This window comes from Moschus berezovskii, chromosome 25 (assembly GCF_049115385.1).
Source record: "Moschus berezovskii isolate FMDL1 chromosome 25, NW_MosBer_1.0, whole genome shotgun sequence".
Lineage (NCBI taxonomy): Eukaryota > Metazoa > Chordata > Mammalia > Artiodactyla > Moschidae > Moschus > Moschus berezovskii.
Genome location: NC_142484.1, coordinates 51,871,979 through 51,893,672, shown reverse-complemented (window position 1 = coordinate 51,893,672; position 21,694 = coordinate 51,871,979). Strand labels below are relative to the sequence as shown.

Below are 21,694 nucleotides of genomic sequence, written 5' to 3'. Positions count from 1 at the left end.
TATTTTGCAGTTCATTGGTTTGCTTGTGACAGATGACCCAGATTGATACTCAATTTTTATCATTTGAAAAAAAGTCCAGCTTTGCTGGTGGTCCAGTGGCTAAGACTCCTTGCTTCCACTCTAAGGGACAAAGGTTTGGTCCCCAGTCAGAGAACTAAGATCCCACATGCCACATAGAGTAGCCAAAATAAAGGAATAAAATTTAAAAAGAGTCCAGCCCAATATCCCAGTTGAAGAAATAAAAATAGCAGGATGCCTAAGAAGCTTTTTGTCTGAAATGAATATAAAGAAATCAAAGTGATGCTTTACTCACCTTTCTTTCCTTACCATTATCACTCATGTCTTTACTGTAGAAATATACATTTTAATGGAAAAAAAACCCAACACTTCCTTTCCACATTACTCTTCTTTTTCTTTATGGAGCTGTTTTCTTAATGTTATTTTCTGTTTAAGGGTCTTAATGCATTTGTGCTTTCAAAGAGGAATTTATTTTTAAGTATATTCCTTTTTCCTACTTTTTGTAATGGTAAGAAAATGAATAGCTTTATTTGTAAGTTTTTCCTGGTAATAAAAACTCAGGTGCATACACACACACATACACGCATGCACACATACAAATCAGAGGGCAATTTTTTTTTTCCCTGAAAAATCTTAAATTATAACTCCAAGTCAAAGGGTATGTCTCCTGACATGGCAAATTTTTTGGATCCCTTTTCTGTCTTTCCAAATAGTAAACAGCAGTTCAATAGGAAAGCCAAAATAGACAAGTGCGGTCACACAGAATGCACACACACACATGTCACCATGCTCTGAGCATCTTGTGTCAGAGTGAAGATGGTGTATCACTGATCAGGGATAGCTTTCCAGGGGTGATGGCCTTCAGCTTCTAAGAGGAGAGGTTGGTGGTGTGGGAGCAGTCTTCCTGTTTGGGGGTTCTAAAGCTAATATTTTGATGTTGTGCCATTCAAAGGCAGAACATAAGCCAAGTGCCAAAAGATTTCAAAGAATCCATCCATACTTGTAGTCAGGTGGCTTCCCTTTAGAAAAACAACATTATTCAAAGTGAAAAATGAATTAATTAGAATGCCCTTAGGACGCAGAATCTTCTGAAGTACTTTAGTGAGAAAGTTAATCAATCACCGCAGAAAAAGACCCATAGGAGAGCATCTGTGCCTGTGCTCGGGACCCTCGCACCTCCCCGCACACTCCTCTTCTTTACGCAGCTGCTTTCTTGAGGCTGTTTTCTGTTTAAAGGTCTTAATGCATTGATGCTTTTTCTGATACCTTCCATTGTGTGGTTTTTTTTCATTAAAATGTATATTTCTGCAGTAAAGACATGAGCGATCATGGTGAGGAAAAAAAGGTGAGTACAGTATCACTTTGATTTATTTGCATTCAGGTTCAGACAAAAAGCTTCTTAGGCATTCGGAGGAATACTTTTCTATTTGGAAGAACAGTTAAATACTCAGCTTTAATTATTTATACGTTGTCTCTGAATTCTCAGTGGATGGTTTAAGGGACCATCCCATCGACTTTACCAAAGTAATGAGAACAGAATAGCTTCAAGCTACTGTTACTATTAGCCGTGCCAACCACCAACTGATTTTAATTAGATTTAACTTTTGCTCTTGATGTAACACAACTTGGCTGTGCTGCCACAGATGAACAAAGGACCATTAATCATTTTATTTCACAAAAGAGCAGTGTGGGCCTGCACTGAAAGCATTTAATAGAGAGGTTACATTTGTGCATGCTGAAATCATATTCGACTGAAGCCTAATTGAATCCTAGTCAGTGGTGGAGGAAAGTGATATCCCAGGGAGAACCCATGTCTCACCATAATTTTTCTCAACCTCAGCAGATTGGCCTTGAGGGCCAGATAAGTCTCTGCTGTGGGCAGCTGTTTCTTGCTGCAGGTGGCAGTATGGGATGGTTACCAGCACCACTGGCTTCTATCCAATACATTCCAGTAGCCTGGCCATTGGCATCACCCCTAATGGGACATTCAGAAATGTCACTTGGCATTGACAAATGTCCCGAGGATATGGGACTAGCCACTCTCAGTTGAGAATCACTGCCCGGGAGGAATGTGCAGCCCTCAGCTTCTCTGCACTGTCTGTCCACTATGGTTCATTTAGCCCATGGTTGAATCACCAATATCTAGCCTCTGTGCACCAGTGTGACAGGGGAGGTAAAAAAAGTTGGCTTAAAGCTCAACATTCAGAAAACTAAGATCATGGCATCCGGTCCCATCACTTCATGGGAAATAGATCGGGAAACAGTGGAAACAGTTGCTGACTTTATTTTTCTGGGCTCCAAAATCACTGCAGATGGTGATTGCAGCCAGGAAATTAAAAGACGTTTACTCCTTGGAAGGAAAGTTACGACCAACCTAGAGAGCATATTGAAAAGCAGAGACATTACTTTGTCAACAAAGTCCGTGTACAGTGGTCATGTATGGATGTGAGAGTTGAACTATAAAGAAAGCTGAGCGCTGAAGAATTGATGCTTTTGAACTGTGGTGTTGGAGAAGACTCTTGAGTCCCTTGGACTGCAAGGAGATCCAATCAGTCCATCCTAAAGGAAATCAGTCCTGAATATTCATTGGTAGGACTGATGCTGAAGCTGAGACTCCAATACTTTGGCCACCTGATGTGGAGAGCTGACTCATTTGAAAAGACCCTGATGCTGGGAAAGATTGAGGGCAGGAGGAGTAGGGAACAACAGAGGATGAGATGGTTGGATGGCATCACAGACTCAATGGACATGAGTGTTGGTGGACTCTAGGAGTTGGTGATGGACAGGGAGGTCTGGCTTTCTGTGGTTCATGGGGTCGCAAAGAGTTGGCCACGACTGAGCAACTGAACTGAACTGAACTGTGCACCAGTGACAGATTAAATCTCAAAGACAGTTTGGGGCAAAGTAGAAATAGCTTTATTGCTTTGCCAGGCAAAGGGGGCCACAGTGGGCTAATGCCCCCAAGAATGTGTGTTCCACCCTGGGGAGTGGGCAGTGAGGAGTCTTACAGTGTTTAAGGAGCAGGCTTGTGGACATTCTTCCAGTTGGTTGAGATGGTGATGACAAGTCAGCATCATCAACCTTCTGGTTCCAATTGGTTTGGGGTCTGCGTGCTTGTGGGTAGCATAGTAAACTTCTTAGACCTGGAAGGTTCATTATCTGCAAAACAACTCAAAAGACATGGCTCAGAATGTTATCTATAGTCTCCAAGGAGGAACTAAAGTTCCTTTACTTTGTTTAATGGCTAATGCATCATCATTTTTTCTTGCTTGTTTTCCTTTCTGCATTTTCTCGCTTCTCAGATTAAATTTATTCTTTGACTAAAGTACTCCTACAGAGAAAAGGCAGGCAGATTTATAGGAGAGCAATGGAGAAACAGACATAGAGAATAGACTTATGGACCTGGGGAGAGGGTGAGATGTATGGAAAGAGTAACATGAAAACTTACATTGCTGCTGCTGCTGCTGATGCTAAGTCACTTCAGTCGTGTCCAACTCTGTGCGACCCCATAGACAAAGCCCACCAGGCTCCCCTGTCCCTGGGATTCTCCAGGCAAGAACACTGGAGTGGGTTGCCATTTCCTTTTCCAATGTGTGAAAGTGAAAAGTGAAAGTGAAGTTGCTCAGTCGTGTCCGACCCTTAGCGACCCCACGGACTACAACCAACCAGGCTCCTCCATCCATGGGATTTTCTAGGCAAGAGTACTGGAGTGGCTTGCCATTGCCTTCTCCAGAAAACTACCATATGTAAAATAGATAGCTAATGGGAGTTTGCCATATGGCTCAGGAAGCTCAAAGAGGGGCTCTGTATCAGCCTAGAGGGGTGTGGTGGGGTGGGGCAGGAGATAGGAGGGAAGTTCAAAAGGGAGGGGATATATGTAAACCTATGGATGATTCATGTTGAGATTGACAGAAAACAACAAAATTCTGTAAAGCAAATTATCCTTCAATAAAAAAATAAATTTAAAAAAGCAGGCAGAGGACAGGACATGGGTGGGGTCTATTCTGGGAAGGCCTCGTGGGACCTGCTTGGTTACAGTCGCGTCCAGGCCAGGGCTTCCCACGTGGTGCTAGTGATGAAGAACCCTCCTGCCAGTGCAGGAGACACAAAGAAGCACGGGTTTGATCCCTGGGTCGGGAAGATCCCCTGGAGGAGGGCACAGCAACCCACTCCAGTATTCTTGCCTGGGGAAATCCCATGAACAGAGGAGCCTGGTGGGCTATAGTCCATGGGGTCACAAAGAGTCAGGCACAGCTGACTCTTAGCTTGCACTCTTTTAAAGATTTGTTGTAAGAAGGTGACATGGCTCCACTTTTTCAATGCAGCAGCAGCCAGAAGACAGTAGGCTTTCCTTATTTATTTATTGTCAGTCTTTCCCACCAGAAAGTGAACTCCACCACAAGAGCAGGGATTTTGGTCAATTTTGTTCACTGCTGTAACCCACTGCATGGCACAGCACATGGTCCAAAGCAGGTGACAAATATGTGTTAAATGCCCCCAAATCAAAGAAACAGTGAAGATCTAACTGGAGTCTGGGCATCAGGCCAGTTGTTTTGTCCAGTCTTCCTCCATGTTTGAAGTGACATTTTCTCCTTCTTCAGGTTTGGAAGGTCAAGACGGTTTTCTTCTTCCCTCCTCCAAGCTGCTTTTGTCTCCGTGTAGTTCAGCGATGTGGGAAAGGAATATTGCTGGGACCACTTTCATTGTTTCAGCCTCATCAAAAGTGGTTCCACTCCAACTCTTTTCCTTTTCTTCCATTTTCACCAGCTTCCCTCTGATAAATTTGATCTAATTTCAGTGCTTATCTTTGAGTGCCTCCTTCAATAACCCCTCATTGGGGCTCTTTACTCCAAATGGGTCTTCCTCTGTCACACAAACTTTTCTCCCCCAGATTTTAGTCTTTAGAAGAGCCACAGTACGATAACGCCTTCATTAAAACATTCCTTAATAGAGCTGACTGCCTTTCCTTGATTGCATAATCAACGGCTAATGAAATTGTCTGGGTAACAAGAGCTATAGTGTATTACATCCTCTCTTGAGACGGAGTGGAAAGACAATTGTATCATCTGAGAAGATTGATTGTTCACAGTTTGAATTTGATTGTCCTTAAGGGGAGCTAAACAAGAGATCATCTCTGGCATCTCTAAGTGCATTTTCTTCCCTTGGAAAGTTACCATTTTACTTTCCACACAAGCCAAGCATATAAATATCATGCTTTGTTGCAGGAGAATCAAAAGGAAGTGTCAATTTTTTTCCAGTCTCGTAAATGATGCAGTTTGAGAGGCACCTGGTTGACCTCGCACAGGCCTCTCACTGTAGGTGGAGATCAAAGCTGTTCACTGCTCATCTTCAGAAACTCTCTTTTCACTGCAGGAGGGAACCCCCGAGGACGGTTTGCCCTGGGCCTGGTACAGAGCGAATGGAAGGTCTACGTGAAGAGACATCTGGATAGAGAAGAACAAGACATTTACTTCCTCAATATTACTGCCACCGATGGGCTCTTTGTCACTCAGGCCAGGGTGGAAGTGACTGTCAGTGATGTGAATGACAATAGCCCTGTGTGTGATCAGGTGAGACTTGTGGCCATGTCGGATTGCTGCTTTTCACTCTGCTTCTCTAAAATTAAGTCAAAACCCATTTCATTTTTTTCCTTAAGACCTGGCTACATTCTGTTCCTTACCTTAATTAGTGCAGTCCAATTTTATATAAGCATGAAAGAGGATGAAATACTATAAACATGGAAAGAGTATAGGTAGCACAATTAGTACCTAATTCTGCCCATTAAAAAATACAAACAAAAAATCGGGACTCTTAAAAAGCTTTTTAAGGAATCCTAAAGAATATTGTGATTTTTTTCATATCTAAACTACTGATTTCATAAAAGAAAAATGGACCACTCAAAAGTGTGGATTACTTTTGTTGTGTAAGTTTACACAGCTGGCTGGCAGCAGTGTTGGTAATGAAGCTGGGTCTCCAGGCTTCTCATGAAGTGTCATTTCCCCCATAGTTCAAAGCATGAGAGCCAATGCAAGGTGTCAGTTATTGATTTTATATTCTTTCTTACCAAAATTAAATCACCCTTCATTTACCTTTTCCTTACATGTGGACTGCGAGACAATATTGGTGTTCTTTAGCTTAGAAAATTGTTGCAAATCTTACTAATGCCAGATGTTAGTAGTGGCTCTTTGAAGTTGAAGGGTCCCAAGGACTCCCTGGTGCTTGATCACTATCTGATGTGATAATTATCTGATGTGATAATTATCTGATGTGCATCACAGTTCCACAGGGGCAGGGATAGTAGCGGCTCAGTTAGCATTTGTTGAATGAATGAGAATGGGAGGTGCAGGGCAAGAGATATTCTATGTTTCATCAGATGGTGTAAGATGATTCTGCAGTAAAGGAAAAACATAACTGAAGATAAATTATGCAAGTGCCTTTTTAAAGAAATGATTTATAAGGCTACTATGGCAATTGCCCCACACATACTAATGATTTTGCCTTTGCCCAGGTTGCGTATACAGCGTTACTTCCCGAAGACATTCCATCAAACAAAATCATCCTGAAGGTCAGTGCCAAGGATGCTGACATTGGACCCAATGGAGATATACGATTCTCACTCTATGGACCTGGAAACAATGAATTTTTTCTAGACCCAGAAAGTGGTAAGGCAAAATTTATTCTCTGAAATGCCATTGTTAATCCACAAGAGAAGTTAAATTTTCACATGGTCTTATCACTAGGGGGTAGTTGGTATCTAAGAACCTTAATGTGACACCCTGTTATCTTGGACTCTTAAGAAATACCAGTGGCACATTGTGTCTGGAAGACACAAACCTCATTTGACTTATAAACTTGCCCTGACTTTACCTACATGTGGTAGCACCAGGGGATCAGATGTGTCTATGTGCTTTTCCTCTTTCTCGTATCCATGAGTTAAAGCAGCTCCCTATTAAGTGTATATATAGACTATATCAAAATGCAGGTTTCCGTGCAAACCGGACAGCAGTGCACAGTAAGGAGAGTTTTGCCTTGTTGAAACCCTTTGTCGGTTCCTGTGCTTATTAACACACTTGTCTGCTTAGTTGTGAGACCTCAGATTTGCTTCCATGTTAAGGTAAAGTTTATAAGGTGAAAGCTTATGTACACTGAGGGAGATGCCCGCATTGAAGGCCAAAGCTTAAGGAAAAGACATTTTCTATGGAGGTAAATTATTACAGTGCTATGTACTGGATTGGCCCATCCGGTGACAATTTTTAATTGAAGTATAATGATTAAATAATTTGCATATTTCCAGCGTTGTATTGGTTGCAGTGAATAATCACTAACTACTGAGTTTCCAGAAGGTATTGGCTTCTCAATAACCTACTCCCATGTCAGCTATATCTTACTGGGAAGGGCTTAGATGCATAACAATATACTACTTGAATATAGAGGCCTGGTACTTTTTTATTGAATAGCTAGCATTTATTAACTACTAGACCTAAAAACACTTTATGGAATATTTGTGATAGACTCTGACATGAACCCCTCAAAGCATCCCTGAGCAGTACTGTAACCCGGTGGATAAGACAGAGCAGTGAGTCAGTAATAATAACAACAGAAATAATAATAGTAATGAAAGGCAGAGTGACACGAGTGCCTGCGAGAGATATCAAAAGAGTTATATCTGAGCACAGAGGAAAAAGCAGGTAATGTTCCGACGAGAGGGAAGAGGAAGCTTGTAAAGAAGAACTGGCATTTGAACTGAGCCAGGATTCTAGCGGAGAAGGCAGTGGCACCCCACTCCAGTACTCTTGCCTGGAAAATCCGATGGACGGAGGAGCCTGGTGGGCTGCAGTCCTTGGGGTCGCTACGAGTCGGACACGACTGAGCGACTTCACTTTCACTTTTCACTTTCATGCATTGGAGAAGTAAATGGCAACCCACTCCAGTGTTCTTGCCTAGAGAATCCCAAGGACGGGGGAACCTGGTGGGCTGCCATCTGTGGGGTCGCACAGAGTCGGACACAACTGAAGCAACTTAGTAGCAGCAGCAGGATTATAGGGGCTAAAGTGGGTCACTGGTGGCCACGGGCACGGCGTGGGCAGAGAGCACGGCGCCTCCAGGAAACGCCGTGTACAGCACTGTCACTGGTCCGAGGAGCCACAGGATGACTCGCCAGAAATGTGGTGGGAAAAATAACTTTAGGTCAGATCTTGGAGGGTCCTGAAAGCCCAGCTGAAAACTCCCTGGATGTTTTTGTGGAGGAGGAAATGATCCAGTCTGTATTTGAGAACTGCCTGCCTTCAGGAAGCTGTAGGAGAAACAGCTTTGTAAGTACTGATGACTTGCTCCCAGTGATACCTGCTAATTTTACTAAGAATACATAATAATATTTCATGAGTCTGACTTTTCACCAAACAGCATTTATTCAGGTCTGTCATTGCCATTATCCATTGAAATTTAAGTAACAAAGAAATCCCCACAGGGACTGACACCCAGGACCAGTATAGCTATTTCAGTGATTAAAATAATAATCCTTCCATGGTTATGAAGTCCCCTTCCTGAATGTCTGCTCCAGGCTCCTCAGTTATCCCCCACTGGGACCTCCCCCAACAACTGCTGGTCCTCCACTCTCCCAGCAAGTGGGGTTTGCCTGGCACAATAGGACTCCTTTGTAACCTCTTTCTGCTGGAGCCAGCCTGTTTGGACTGTTTGTTTTCCTCTAGAAGACGGGATAAAAAAAGATTTAAGTGTCTGGAAGCAGAGAGACTAACACTTCTGGGTCTAAAGACCATTGACCTGATTGACCATCAGAGAACTGAGCAGTTCTTGAGAGATTTAAAGAGGTGTGGAGCTTCTCCATCCTGCCAAAAGAAGGAATCCCTGACACAAGAGACTTCACAGTGGAATTAATTCCTTTGAAGGTCATGCTGTTGGTTTCTTGTTGCATCCAGAATCCCATAAGTTTTTCCCTGATGCTTAAAAAATTTGAACTTGCTCTATTTTTCAAAGTATGAAGCTCTTAAGCCAAACATCAGCAGTCCTTCCTACACTGGGGTTCTGTTTGTAATTGATTCTCTGCTCTATGAAGAAAGACAGTTTTTGAAAAGCCAGGCCATTTATTTTCACAGGTGAGTTAAAAACTTTGTCTCCGTTGGACCGGGAGAGGGTCCCTGCGTACAGCCTCATTGCCAGGGCCACTGACGGGGGCGGCCGATTCTGCCAATCCGACATCCGTCTGACCCTGGAGGACGTGAACGATAACCCCCCAGTGTTTTCGTCCGACCACTATAACGCCTGTGTCTATGAGAACACGGCCACCAAGGCTCTGTTGACCAGGGTTCAAGCGGTGGATCCGGATGTTGGTAAGTCAGCCGCCCCGATGGGGCGCCTCCCTGTCTGTACGTTTCACACATTCAGGTGCTGCCTGTCTTCTAGCTCCATCAGCCCACCTGGGTTCCTTTCCGTTAGGACAAGTACAGTAAACCACATGCCGGCTCTTTGGCTGATGTACTTCATACACATGAAAGAAATCTGCAAGACATCTTCCCCCTTTTTGTAGGAGTTAAAGAAGCGATACTGTGAATTCCTTTAACTTTTAACAAAGGGTTTTGAGTTTGTGTTTTTTTTAACCTTTAGAATAAAAATAATAGCTTTCCTACTTACGCATTCCTCTTGAACATAGTTAAATGTTGTGTGGTAGGGAGAATTCGTTTCTATTTCTATAAAGAATTGCAGCCCATGCTATAGCTGAAATATGACAGTCTCAATTTATGGTGGTGTCCCATAATGCAAAGACCGATTACTAAATGTGCTGCCAGCCCAATGTGGATTTTTTCTAACTGCCATTTTCCAGAGTATTTTGATCACATAAACTGACATTACTCGGAGGGGTGGGAGTGGCAGGGGGGGAATAAGGAAATAGAATTGAAAGTTGCTGATAAAGTTTGTGTTCAGATCCACTTTACATAATGAGATGGTGAGTTAGAAAAGACTGGAGTTAATTGCTAGGTAGCCTTTCTGAGAATGCACAAGTTATTGAGGTGACTGCATGATGGAGTCTAAATACAAAAGGGCATATAGACAGCCTCTTGGCTGTGCATTTTAAGAGCTGTAAATCAGAGGACTGGGGAATCATGGGGTGTGTCTGTTATGCTAAACAGGCCTTTATGTAATTCAGTGTCTTATTGCTTAATTCTGAATTGAAAGAAAAATTATTGGACTAATGGAAAAGTAAATACATGATAATTAGTTGAAAACAAACATAGAGGCCAGGGTCTCTGCATATTTCCCCTTAGAGAAATTTGTGACTATACTATGAATTATTGTTCTTACCTTATTAGCATAATTTTCGAGGCTGAGAACCAACCCTTTAAAAATCTACATACTGTAAAGCTTGGTAAAAAACATAGTAAATAGGAAAATAATTTTTTTTTTCAGCTGCACTTTGCAGCTTATGGAATCTTAGTTCTCTGAGAGGGATTGAACCCAGGCCCTTGGCAGTGAAAGCACGGAGTCCAAAACCCTGGACTACCAGGGAATTCTGGAAAAGACTCTTTTATTGACCTATAATGATGAATTATTTACAAATACTCCCTTTTAAAGGAGGATTAGAAAACATTCCCTGGACTCATGATAGCAAGCTTTTGGAGAAAAAAGGACAGAAATTGTACAGATGAATCATTAATAATTTAACTTTGAGAATGTGTAATTGAGCCACAGATGAAATTTTAAGATTGAAAATATTTTAAATTAAATTTTCAATTTAAAAAATTGGAGTTTTTCTATTTACCTCCTTCTAAAGGAATTGGGTGTGCTCTGTCTACTAGAGAATGAGCATGGAGAGAGGCTGGTCAGTACGTTATGCTTCAGACAGGAGGCAGGGGGTTACCGACTGACACATGTGATTGAGGTAGAGGGCAGGCAACTAGCTTTGTGCTATTCAGTTCTGCCGAGTCAGCTGTCCAGGTTGGCAGTTGGGGAAGAAAGGTTGACTAGACTCTGTGCATTAGCAGGGGCAGAGATGAGGAAGCCCTTCAAACACTAGACCCAGAATAACCTATCAGTACCTCTCTCTGCTCTTTGCACCAATTAGCAAAAGGCTTACATTCATGGCTTCAGACCAACACAGAGGTTATGAGTGCTGTTTGTATTGTGTGTTCATCAAGCCATTGTATTCGCTTCCAGAAAACTCTAGCATAGGATACCAGATTCTAGGTCATATTCTCAGGTTTTTTAGATCTCATTTAGCTTTAAAAATAAAAACTAAGACAGCTGGGAAGGAACAAATGAGCTCCTCTAAAAGGCAGACTGAGCACCTGCTGTTTCTAGGCACTGTGCTCAGGAGGTAGGGGTGGAGGGCTTGCTCAGAGCCTGTAGGGAGAACCAGAGTCAAACCCATGTTCTCCAGAGTCCCGGGTATGTATCAGTGACTGGGGGCTGCTTATGCCGTTTTCATCAGTGGCCTGATCCCCACTTCTCAGTCTGCTGTAAGTCAACACAGAGGAGCGTGAGCCACACATTGAGATGAGCAGTTTCGGGTGGGCAGGGCTGGGTGAATCATCTGGAGGCCAAACCTAACCTCTGGCCTAAAGCTGACTTTGCTCATGAATCATTAAGACTGAATCCAACCCTACTGAATCCAGCCATCCCGTGTCTTTAGTCTGGCTTATATAGAGTGTTCCAAACAGTTTGAATTAATTGTCAATAAAAGTCAAGAGATTTGAATTTTCAATTTCTGGCATTTTGTAAAAACAGCACTCAGAAGATTCAGCAATTCCAGGCACACAGTCCCACCGTGGTAGGAACCTGATGGAAGCTGCCATCAGCCAGTTCTCAGCTTCCCAGCCAACCCACTTAGGTTATCTCCTGACCTGCGTAGGCCCCTTCTCTAAAGTGACAAGGAAATTCTGATGTTTAAGAACTCTTAACTTTGAAATAATCATAAGTTCACAGGAATTTGCCAAAAAAATGTATAGGAGGTGGCATGTACCTTTCACACAATCTTTTCTCCCAGTGATACCATCTTGCATAACTGTAGTACACTCAGATTTTCACACAGGTGTATGTGTGTGTGTGTGTGTGTGTGTGAGATTGTGTGAGTGTGTGTGTGAGCGTGTGAGCGTGTCTGTGAGTGTGTGAGAGTGTGTGAGTGTGTGTGTGTGTGTGTGAGTGTGCGTGCATGTAGTTCTGTGCAGTTTTATCACCTGTGTAGCTTCATGTAACCACCACCCCATTCATCTTCTCGCTGCCCCTTCTTAACAACACCCGCCTTCTCTCCACACTTCCTTCCCAGTCTCTAATCCCTGGCAGCCACTACTCTCCATATCTATAATTTAGTTATTTCAAAAATGTTATTTAAATGGAGTTGTGCAGCTTGTAACCTTTTCCAAATGTCCTTTTTCACTCAGCATCATTCCCTTGAGATCCATCCAAGTTGTCTAATTGGTTTTTGATCCCAGTGAAGAACATTACCTCCATTTGTATAAATGACAGGGCTATTTGGTTCATGAAACTTCTTTTGTCAAGCATATTCCTTTACCTAAAGTTACAAACGATTTCATCAGTATTTGGCTAAAGCATGTATTAAGCCACTATAAATTGCAGAAAAAAGACAAAGATATATTAACCTGAAGTCTGATTCCATTACTTCATAAATTCAAAATTCTTACAATCTCTTGCTAACCTTTCATATCCTGGTTTTCTAATTAGCATATATATATATATATGTATATGTATATGTATCTATATCATTGTTTTTAGCCAAACAACTCTTTGCTGTGCCAAATTCATTATTCATAATGAATCAATGCTAATGTTAGAGTAACCGCCTAGATCAGGAAAAATAAAAACAGGAAGACAAGACCACTTTAGCACCCATTTTATGAGTTCTAAGCAATAGCATGGCAATTGTCTAGATTTTAGCATTAAATTCTTAGTTTTCATGTAAAATGGAAACATCCTCCATCCCATGAACTAATGACATGACTTTATGACCTAATATTTATAAAAATTTAATCCTCTCAGTAAACATTAGGAGACGTTTTGTTGTACCACCTCTTTGGGGTTCATATTTTGCTATTTACTTTGCCTCGTAAGGCAAGATTAGGTGTCCAGGTTCTCAGTATTGAGGGTTCTTTAAGCTAACAAAGGAAATATGCAGTGATAAAAATCAGAGCTAAAATCTGTGACCATTTTAGGCAAAGTAACATGAAAATCAAATGTAAACTTACACTGGAAAATGTGTCAGAGCCCATGATTTATTGAGAGGCGAATGTCCAGAAATTTGAGATTCAAGAGGACATATTTTTGCTTTTATAGATTAGGGACATAAAGCAAGGAAATGTTCTAATGAACATGTTCACTCTTTTCCTGTAAAATATTTCCTACACAGTTTAGACCTGTTTTCAGGGATTTTGGAGAAACTTGGAAGCTTGTAACACACATTGAAATTATTCTCCATCCAATATAGCTGATATTTAATGAGTAGGTACATAGCAGCTATTATAGAAGGAACTATACGAGCAATATGCAGTTACAGGCCCAGGGTCTGTGCAGTAGTGAAGGGCATAAATCTGGAACACACAAACCTAGCATAAAAGGAGGAGCTTCCAGAATCCATAACGAATGGGATTCAATAGACAGAGGGAGGAAGGCCTTCAGGAAGACAGGAACCAGGAGGATAAATTTGCAAAGTTGGGAACATGCTGTTTTTGTTGAGTTGTGCAGTTGTGTCTGATTCTTTGTGACTTCCTGGACTGTAGCGTTCCAGGCTCCCCTGTCCTTCACAGTCTCCCTGAGTTTGCTCAAACTCATGTCCATTGAGTCTGTAATGCCAACAAACCATTTCATTTTCTGTTGCCCCTTCTCCTCCTGCCCTTAGTCTTTCCCAGCATCAAGGTCTTTTCCAATGAGTTGACTCTTTACATCAGGTGGCCAAAGTATTGGAGCTTCAGCTTCAGCATCTGTTCTTCCAATGAGTATTAAGGGGTGATTTCCTTTTGAATTGACTGGTTTGATCTCTTTGCTGTCCACAGAGCTCTTAAGAAGTTTCTATAGCACCCCAGTTCAAAACCATCAATTCTTCAGTGCTCAACCTTCTTTATGTCCAGCTCTCATATCCATATCTGACTACTGAAAAAGCTTTGTTTGACTATATGGGCCTTTGTCTGCAAAGTGATGTCTCTGCTTTTTAGTATTAAAACTATCTAGGTTTGTCATAACTTTTCTTCCAAGGAGCAAACATCTTTCATGACTGCAGTCACCATTCACAATGATTTTGGAGCCCAAGAAAATAAAGTCTGTCACTGTTTCCATTGTTTCCCCATCTATTTACCAAGAAGTGATGAGACTGGAGGCTATGATCTTAGTTTTTTGAATGTTGAGTTCTAAGGCAGCTTTTTCACTCTTCTCTTTCACCTTCATCAAGAAACTCTTTAGTTCCTCTTCACTTTCTGCCATTAGGGTGGTGTCATCTGTATATCTGAGGTTATTGATATTTCTCCCTGCAATCTTGATTCTAGCTTGAGCTTCATCCAGTCTAACATTTCACATTAGGTACTCTGCATATAATTTAAATAAGTGGGGTGACAATGTACATCCTTGACATACTCCTTTCCCAATTTTGAACCAGTCTGTTGTTTCATGTCTGGTTCTAATTGTTGCTTCTTGTCCGGCATACAGGCTTCTCAGGGGGCAGGTAAGGTGGTCTGGTATTCCCATGTCTTTGCTGCTGCTGCTGCTGCCAAGTCACTTCAGTCGTGTCCGACTCTGTGCGACCCCATAGACGGCAGCCCACCAGGCTCCCCCGTCCCTGGGATTCTCCAGGCAAGAACACTGGAGTGGGTTGCCATTTCCTTCTCCAATGTGTGAAAGTGAAAAGTGAAAGTGAAGTCGCTCTGTCATGTCTGACTAGTAGAGACCCCATGGACTATAGCCCACCAGGGTCCTCTGTCCATGCGATTTTCTAGGCAAGAGTACTGGAGTGGCTTGCCATTGCCTTCTCCGTCCCATCTCTTTAGACCCAACTAAATAGTTGGGAGAGCATCACATGGTCCAGGACAGAAAGCTGACAGTGAGGTGAGGGAAGGCATCTGGGCCCAATTGTGGGGGCTCACAAAAGCCAGGGATTGTGCTTAAACCCAGAGATGGGAAAGAACCGCTGCACACGGAGGACAAAAGAAATGCATCAGTTCTGGGTTTGGGAACCGCCGATCTCATGGGCACCCCTAACACGGATGTGAAGACAGCTTCCGGGAGATCATTGAGAAAGTCCACAAGGACCGAAATGCAAGTGGTAACTTGAGATTTAAAAGGAAGAAGCAGAGAGAGATTTTACATGTGAAATCTGCCAAGTTTGGCAACTGACTGGACTGAAGGCACAGTGGACAGGCCAGGCAAGAACTCAAATTCGGGGACAAGGTGGACAGAGATAGCCGAGGTGGCCTGAAGCAGGACCTCGTGTAAAAAAGATTTAAAAAATGGAGACACATCGGAAATTAAAGTACAGTCCTTCAGGAGTGAAGACAAGTTTGCTAATCGTGACAGAGTAGGAAGGCTTTGCCTTCAAGGGGCTTCCAGTCATTACGGGAAACAGACAAGCACAAATGAACATTCAAAGAAAGTGGGATCAATGTTATAACAGAGTCATTTCATCTGTAAAAGTAGGGATTTTCTGAGGATTAGTCAGATACATGTAAAATGCTAGCCCAGGTCTCTGTGGAAACATGAAAACATGAGCAGTGAATTTTTGAGTGGGACAAATCAGAAAGTATTCACAAAATGGTATTTGAATTCAAGTCAGGTTTTAAGGGTTGGGGCTTGATGTTGGGGCAAGAAGAGGGGAAAGATCTAGTAGCAAAAGAGGATTGTATTAGCTAAGATAGCCTTGACTAGACTGAGGTAACTTTTCAAAAAATCTCAGTTCTTAGTGCAGTGAAAGTTTAATTCTTGCTCCTGTGGGGAGCAGGTCAGTGCAAGTCCATTCAGCGATGTGGACATCTAGTCCCTCCATTGGGTCAATATCACCGTCATGACCTTTGCTTCCCAAGGTCACTGCAGCAGAAGAGAGGGATGAAGACGGCATGTCAGCTCTTTGCAGCCTCAGCCTGGGAGAGACCCACGTCACTTTGTCACTGTCCATTGACTAGAACTAGGAGGTATAGGAGAGGCCATGGGGTATTTGGTGAGCACTCATGTCTCTGCTACAGCAATGAAAGCAGGAAAGAGAAACTGCCCCATCACATTTCAAAGAAGTGGGAAAAGATGGAGTTCCTCATGTGGTTAGGGAGGGTGAGCCTCAGCAACAGGGAGAGACCACAACCAGTTAATCCTCAATGCGAAAGGAAGGAAAGAAGCAGAAAGAAAAAAGATTGACTTTCAAAGGAAGAAACTAAGAGGGAGAGGCTGAGGAAAACCCAGTTGGGAGGCGCACATCTGCCTTCGGACATCTCCATGTGGTAAGAGAGTCTGTCAACTAAAGAGACTAACATGGCGGCAGCCAGGCTGGGCACTCTGCAGCGAGCACAGGGAGTTAGTTTCAGGGACTGAAGGCAACATGAGAGGGAGTCACTGAAAAATGGGGAAGAGAAGTTCCTCCCCCACTGAGGGCTCTGTAGGTACTGGGTTGCAGAGGTGCACAGACCCAACCAGTAGAGTTAATTTCATGAATAGAAAAGATAGAAGTTCTCTCTCAGAGTCTTCCAGAATGGTGCCTTTCCCTCTAACGTCAATAGATCCTCTTATTAGCAGAGAATAGGAAAGAAACAGAGAAAACATGTTTCTTGACAGAACTTTTCCATTTTTACCCAAGAGCTTGTTTTCCAGCAGCCCTCAACCTCATTAATTTTGCACTGCCATTCACTGTAGTGATGTAAGCTTGTGGTTCTTGTTGGGGATTTATTTTCTGCATATTTCATGAGGGAGACAGATGGCATCCTGACCCCACATGGGCTCTCATGGGGCAAAAACTGGAGTGAACTTGGTTTTCCAATGCACAGATCTTGTCAGACAAAAAGGCTGGCCCAGTGTCTGAGAGCACCGTTAGATCTGAGTATGTTGTGCTCCATGAAGGAGCAGGAAATTGTTTATCTGAGAGGAGTGTTCACAAAAATAACTGCTGAGAGCTGTTAAAGAGAGGTCTTCCTCACCAAACCGCTTTAACTGAGTCTCTCCAGTCACCACTTGCCTCTGCTGACCGGTCCACGCCTTGTGTCCCTCACTTGTTAGAACCATGAGAAGACTCAGGAGGAACAGCTAAGAGGCGAGTGAAGTCCACTGTGAAGTGCTAGGAGGCTGACGGAAACGCACGTCAGTCCAGCGCTCCAGGCTGGCTGTCTCCTATCCTGGGATGAAGTCTGAGGGAGGGTCGTGCATGCCACCAGTCTGTCAGAGTCAGAAACATTTGGCTCCATTTGGAGCTCTCCCTTACCTTCAGTGTGGTGGCCAAAGTTTCAGTCCCTGGGATGAAGTTAGATCTTCAGTATTCCCTCATTGCCTTTCTGGTCTCATGGAGATCCCCATAATGGGGTTTGATTTTAAATCTTTCATCATCACCTTCTGGTCTCATGGAGGAAAACAAGTATTCACTCAGTGTGTACTCTTGGAAGGGCTTAGCTTACTTTTGCACTGGGCCCACCCCAAAAGCAAAAGAAAAATGTTACACCTGACCAAACAGGTAAATTCTGAAGCGCCTCTTTTTCACCTGGCTGTGTGAGAGAAAAGGGCCAGGGTGTGGAGTCTGTGAAGGAGGTTAGGTGTGCCCATGTACCCCACAATGGAGGTATGCAGGTGAACTGTCATTTTTATGTTTTAGGACTTCCCAAGCAGACAGCTTCTTGGTGACATCATACCCCAGCTGAGCCAGCAACCCTTGACTCCTCTGGACCCTTAATATCATGATGATGATTCCCAAATATCCTTAAGGGACACATCTCATATCCAGAGATCAAGAGGCCACATGGACGGGAGGAAGCCTTGGGTGATTAGTGCACTGCAGTATGCAGGCCGTGTGACCTTGGGCCAGTCACTGGTCTCTCTCAGACTGTTTGCTCTTCTATAATGTTAGAAGCACAGGAGTAACGCTTGCTTTGCCAACCCAGCCCTCTTTGCAGCTGGGTCTCCAGCAGCATCTCGAGAGTTTCCTTATGTGGAACTGCTCACATACCTCTTCTCTCCTACTGTTAAACCCTGCTAAGCAAAACTGGGGTTTGGTAAGAATTTTAAATGGTAATAAACATAATATGACTAATGACATTTGCTTTTTGAGCTTCTATTACATTCCAGGCATGATGCCAAGTACTGCAGATATATTATTTCCAGTTCTCACAGCAACTTCTAAAAGTCGGAAGATATTTTTTGTTATTGGTCTAGTTAACATATGAATAAACTCTGAAGGGTTAACTTGTCATGAACAATAGACTAGTTAGTGGCACCAAAGGAGGCTTGGTTAACAGATATCCAGCAAATAGTCAGGATGTTTTATGTTTTAGTCAAGAGCACTGCTCTCAAAAAGTGGTCCCCAGACTAATTTCAACAGGGAGCTTGTTGGAAATGCAAACTCTGAATGAAAGCCTCTAGACCAGTGGGTCTCAGCCTGCAGTGTGCACCAGTCATCTAGAGGGCCTGTTAACCTGGGGATTACTAGCCCCCCTCCAGTGTTTCTGATCCAGTCTGGGAGGAGGTTTGATCATCTGGGTGTCAGAGTAATTCTCAGGGCAAGTTAATGCTGCTATTCCCAGGACCATACTTACAGTTCAGTTCAGTCGCTCAGTCGTGTCCAAATCTTTGCAACCCCATGAATTGCAACACAGCAGGCCTCCCTGTCCGTCACTGACTCCCGGCGTTCACTCAAACTCATGTCCGTCAAGTTGGTGATACCATCCAGCCATCTCATCCTCTGTCATCTCCTTCTCCTCCTGCCCCCAATCCCTCCCAGCACGAGGGTCTTTTCCAATGAGTCAACTCTTCACATGAGGTGGTCAAAGTATTGGAGTTTCAGCTTTAGCATCAGTCCTTCTAATGAACACCCAGGACTGATTTCCTTTAGGATGGACTGGTTGGATCTCCTTGCAGTCCAAGGGACTCTCAAGAGTCTTCTCCAACACCACAGTTCAAAAGCATCAATTCTTCAGTGCTCAGCTTTCTTCACAGTCCAACTCTCACATCCATACATGACCACTGGAAAAACCATAGCCTTGACTAGATGGACCTTTGTTGGCAAAGTAATATCTCTGCTTTTTAATATGCTCTCTAGGTAGGTCATAACTTTCCTTCCAAGGAGTATCTTTTAATTGTATGGCTGCAGTCACAATCTGCAGTGATTTTGGAGCCCAAAAATATAAAGTCTGACACTGTTTCCACTGTTTCCCCATCTATTTCCCATGAAGTGATGGGATCAGATGTATTGATCTTAGTTTTCTGAATGTTGAGCTTTAAGCCAACTTTTTCACTCTCCTCTTTCACTTTTAAGAGGTTTCTTAGTTCCTCTTCACTTTCTGCCCTAAGGGTGGTGTCATCTGCATATCTGAGGTTATTGATATTTCTACCGGCAATCTTGATTCCAGCTTGTGCTTCTTCCAGTCCAGCATTTCTCATGATGTACTCTGCATATAAGTTCAATAAGCAGGGTGACAATATACAGCCTTGGCATACTCCTTTTCCTATTTGGAACCAGTCTGTTGTTCCATGTCCAGGGCTAACTGTTGCTTCCTGACCTGCATACAGGTTTCTCAACAGGCAGGTCAGGTGGTCTGGTATTCCCATCTCTTTCAGAATTTTCCACGGTTTACTGTGATCCACACAGTCAAAGGCTTTGGCATAGTCAATAAAGCAGAAATAGATGTTTATCTGGAACTCTCTTGCTTTTTCCATGATCCAGCGGATTGGCAATTTGATCTCTGATGCCTCTGCCTTTTCTAAAACCTGCTTGAACATCTGGAAGTTCACGGTTCACCTATTGCTGAAGCCTGGCTTGGAGAATTTCAAGCATAACTTTACTAGCGTGTGAGATGAGTGCAATTGTGCGGTAGTTTGAGCATTCTTTGGCATTGCCTTTCTTTGGGATTGGAATGAAAACTGACCTTTTCCAGTCCTGTGGCCACTGTTGAGTTTTCCAAATTTGCTGGCACATTGAGTGCAGCACTTTTACAGCAGCATCTTTCAGGATTTGAAATAGCTCAACTGGAATTTCATCACCTCCACTAGCTTTGTTCGTAGTGATGCTTTTTAAGGCCCACTTGACTTCACATTCCAGGATGTCTGGCTCTAGGTGAGTGATCACACCATCGTGATTTTCTGGGTTGTGAAGCTCTTTTTTGTACAGTTCTTCTGTGTATTGTTGCCACCTCTTCTTAATATCTTCTGCTTCTGTGAGGTCCATACCATTTCTGTCCTTATCAAGCCCATCTTTGCATGAAATGTTCCCTTGGTATCTCTAATTTTCTTGAAGAGATCTCTAGTCTTTCCCATTCTGTTTTTTTCCTCTATTTCTTTGCATTGATTGCTGAGGAAGGCTTTCTTATCTCTCCATGCTATTCTTTGGAACTCTGCATTCATATGCTTATATCTTTCCTTTTCTCCTTTGCTTTTCACTTCTCTTCTTTTCTCAGCTATTTGTAAGGCCGCCTCATACAGCCATTTTGCTTTTTTGCATTTCTTTTCCATGGGGATGGTCTTGATCCCCGTCTCCTGTACAATGTCACGAACCTGCATCCATAGTTTATCAGGTACTCTGTGTATGAGATCTAGTCCCTTAAATCTATTTCTCACTTCCACTATATAATCATAAGGAATTTGATTTAGGTCATACCTGAATGGTCTAGTGGCTTTCCCTACTTTCTTCAATTTCAGTCTGAATTTGGCAATAAGGAGTTCATGATCTGAGCCACAGTCATATTTGCAGAGCCACTTGCTTAAGGATTCCTAAACTTTTTGTGCCACCAATACCTTGACAGTTTGGTGACACCTACAGACTGTTTATCAGAATAATGTTTTACACTCATAAAGTAAAATGCAAAGGTCAGAAATGAAATGGTGTGCACAGGTATTTTTTGTTCTTAGTGCATAGTAAAATGAATGTCTGCGACAGTAGATTAAATACAATCTGACACGGTAGATCTCATAAGTTCGAGATTTTGGAGTGGTGGTAAACAGGGATATGTGCCACAACTGTGAAACAACAGGAAAGTAGCAGTGATCGGTCACCAGATCGCAGGTGCTCCTCATTCTGTGGTGGCTGGTTGCCTGCATTTACACTTGAATGGATGCTAAGTCCAGTTAGAGGCTAATCACAGTAAAGATGGAAACTATTCCCAGTGTTATAGCAGCTTCTAAGACGACCCTGTGTGACCCCCACCTCTGGGTAGTCCCATGTCTCTCACTGAAAGTTGAATGGACTTAAACTGACTCCAAACTCACCTCTTTTTATAATTTTAAAATCTTTTTAAATAATTTTTTTTTTTTTTAGCCAAGCCATTCAACATGTGGGATCTTAGTTCCCCAGCTAGAGACTGAGCCTTCCTCTGCATTGGAAGCACAGAGTCTTAACCACTGGACCACCAGGAAAGTCCCCTGGCTCACTTCTGATGAATAGAATATGGTAGAAGTGATGGCTGGTATCCCTCCTGAGATCAGGTTACAGACTGTCCCTTCCCTCTTGGTCATGCTCTCTGTTTTAGTCTGCTCGGGCTGCCATAAC

The 21,694-nt window shown here is 42.9% G+C and overlaps 1 protein-coding gene across 1 annotated transcript in view; it reads left to right on the top strand.

The window, feature by feature from the left end:
* Positions 1-21,694, top strand: part of LOC129542122 (protocadherin Fat 3) — a 177,055-nt gene that overhangs the window by 61,276 nt on the left and 94,085 nt on the right. Inside the window, 3 exon segments of the mRNA XM_088832281.1 lie at positions 5,392-5,588; positions 6,527-6,680; positions 9,132-9,365. Of these exon segments, the coding sequence (XP_088688407.1) occupies positions 5,392-5,588; positions 6,527-6,680; positions 9,132-9,365 (585 nt within the window).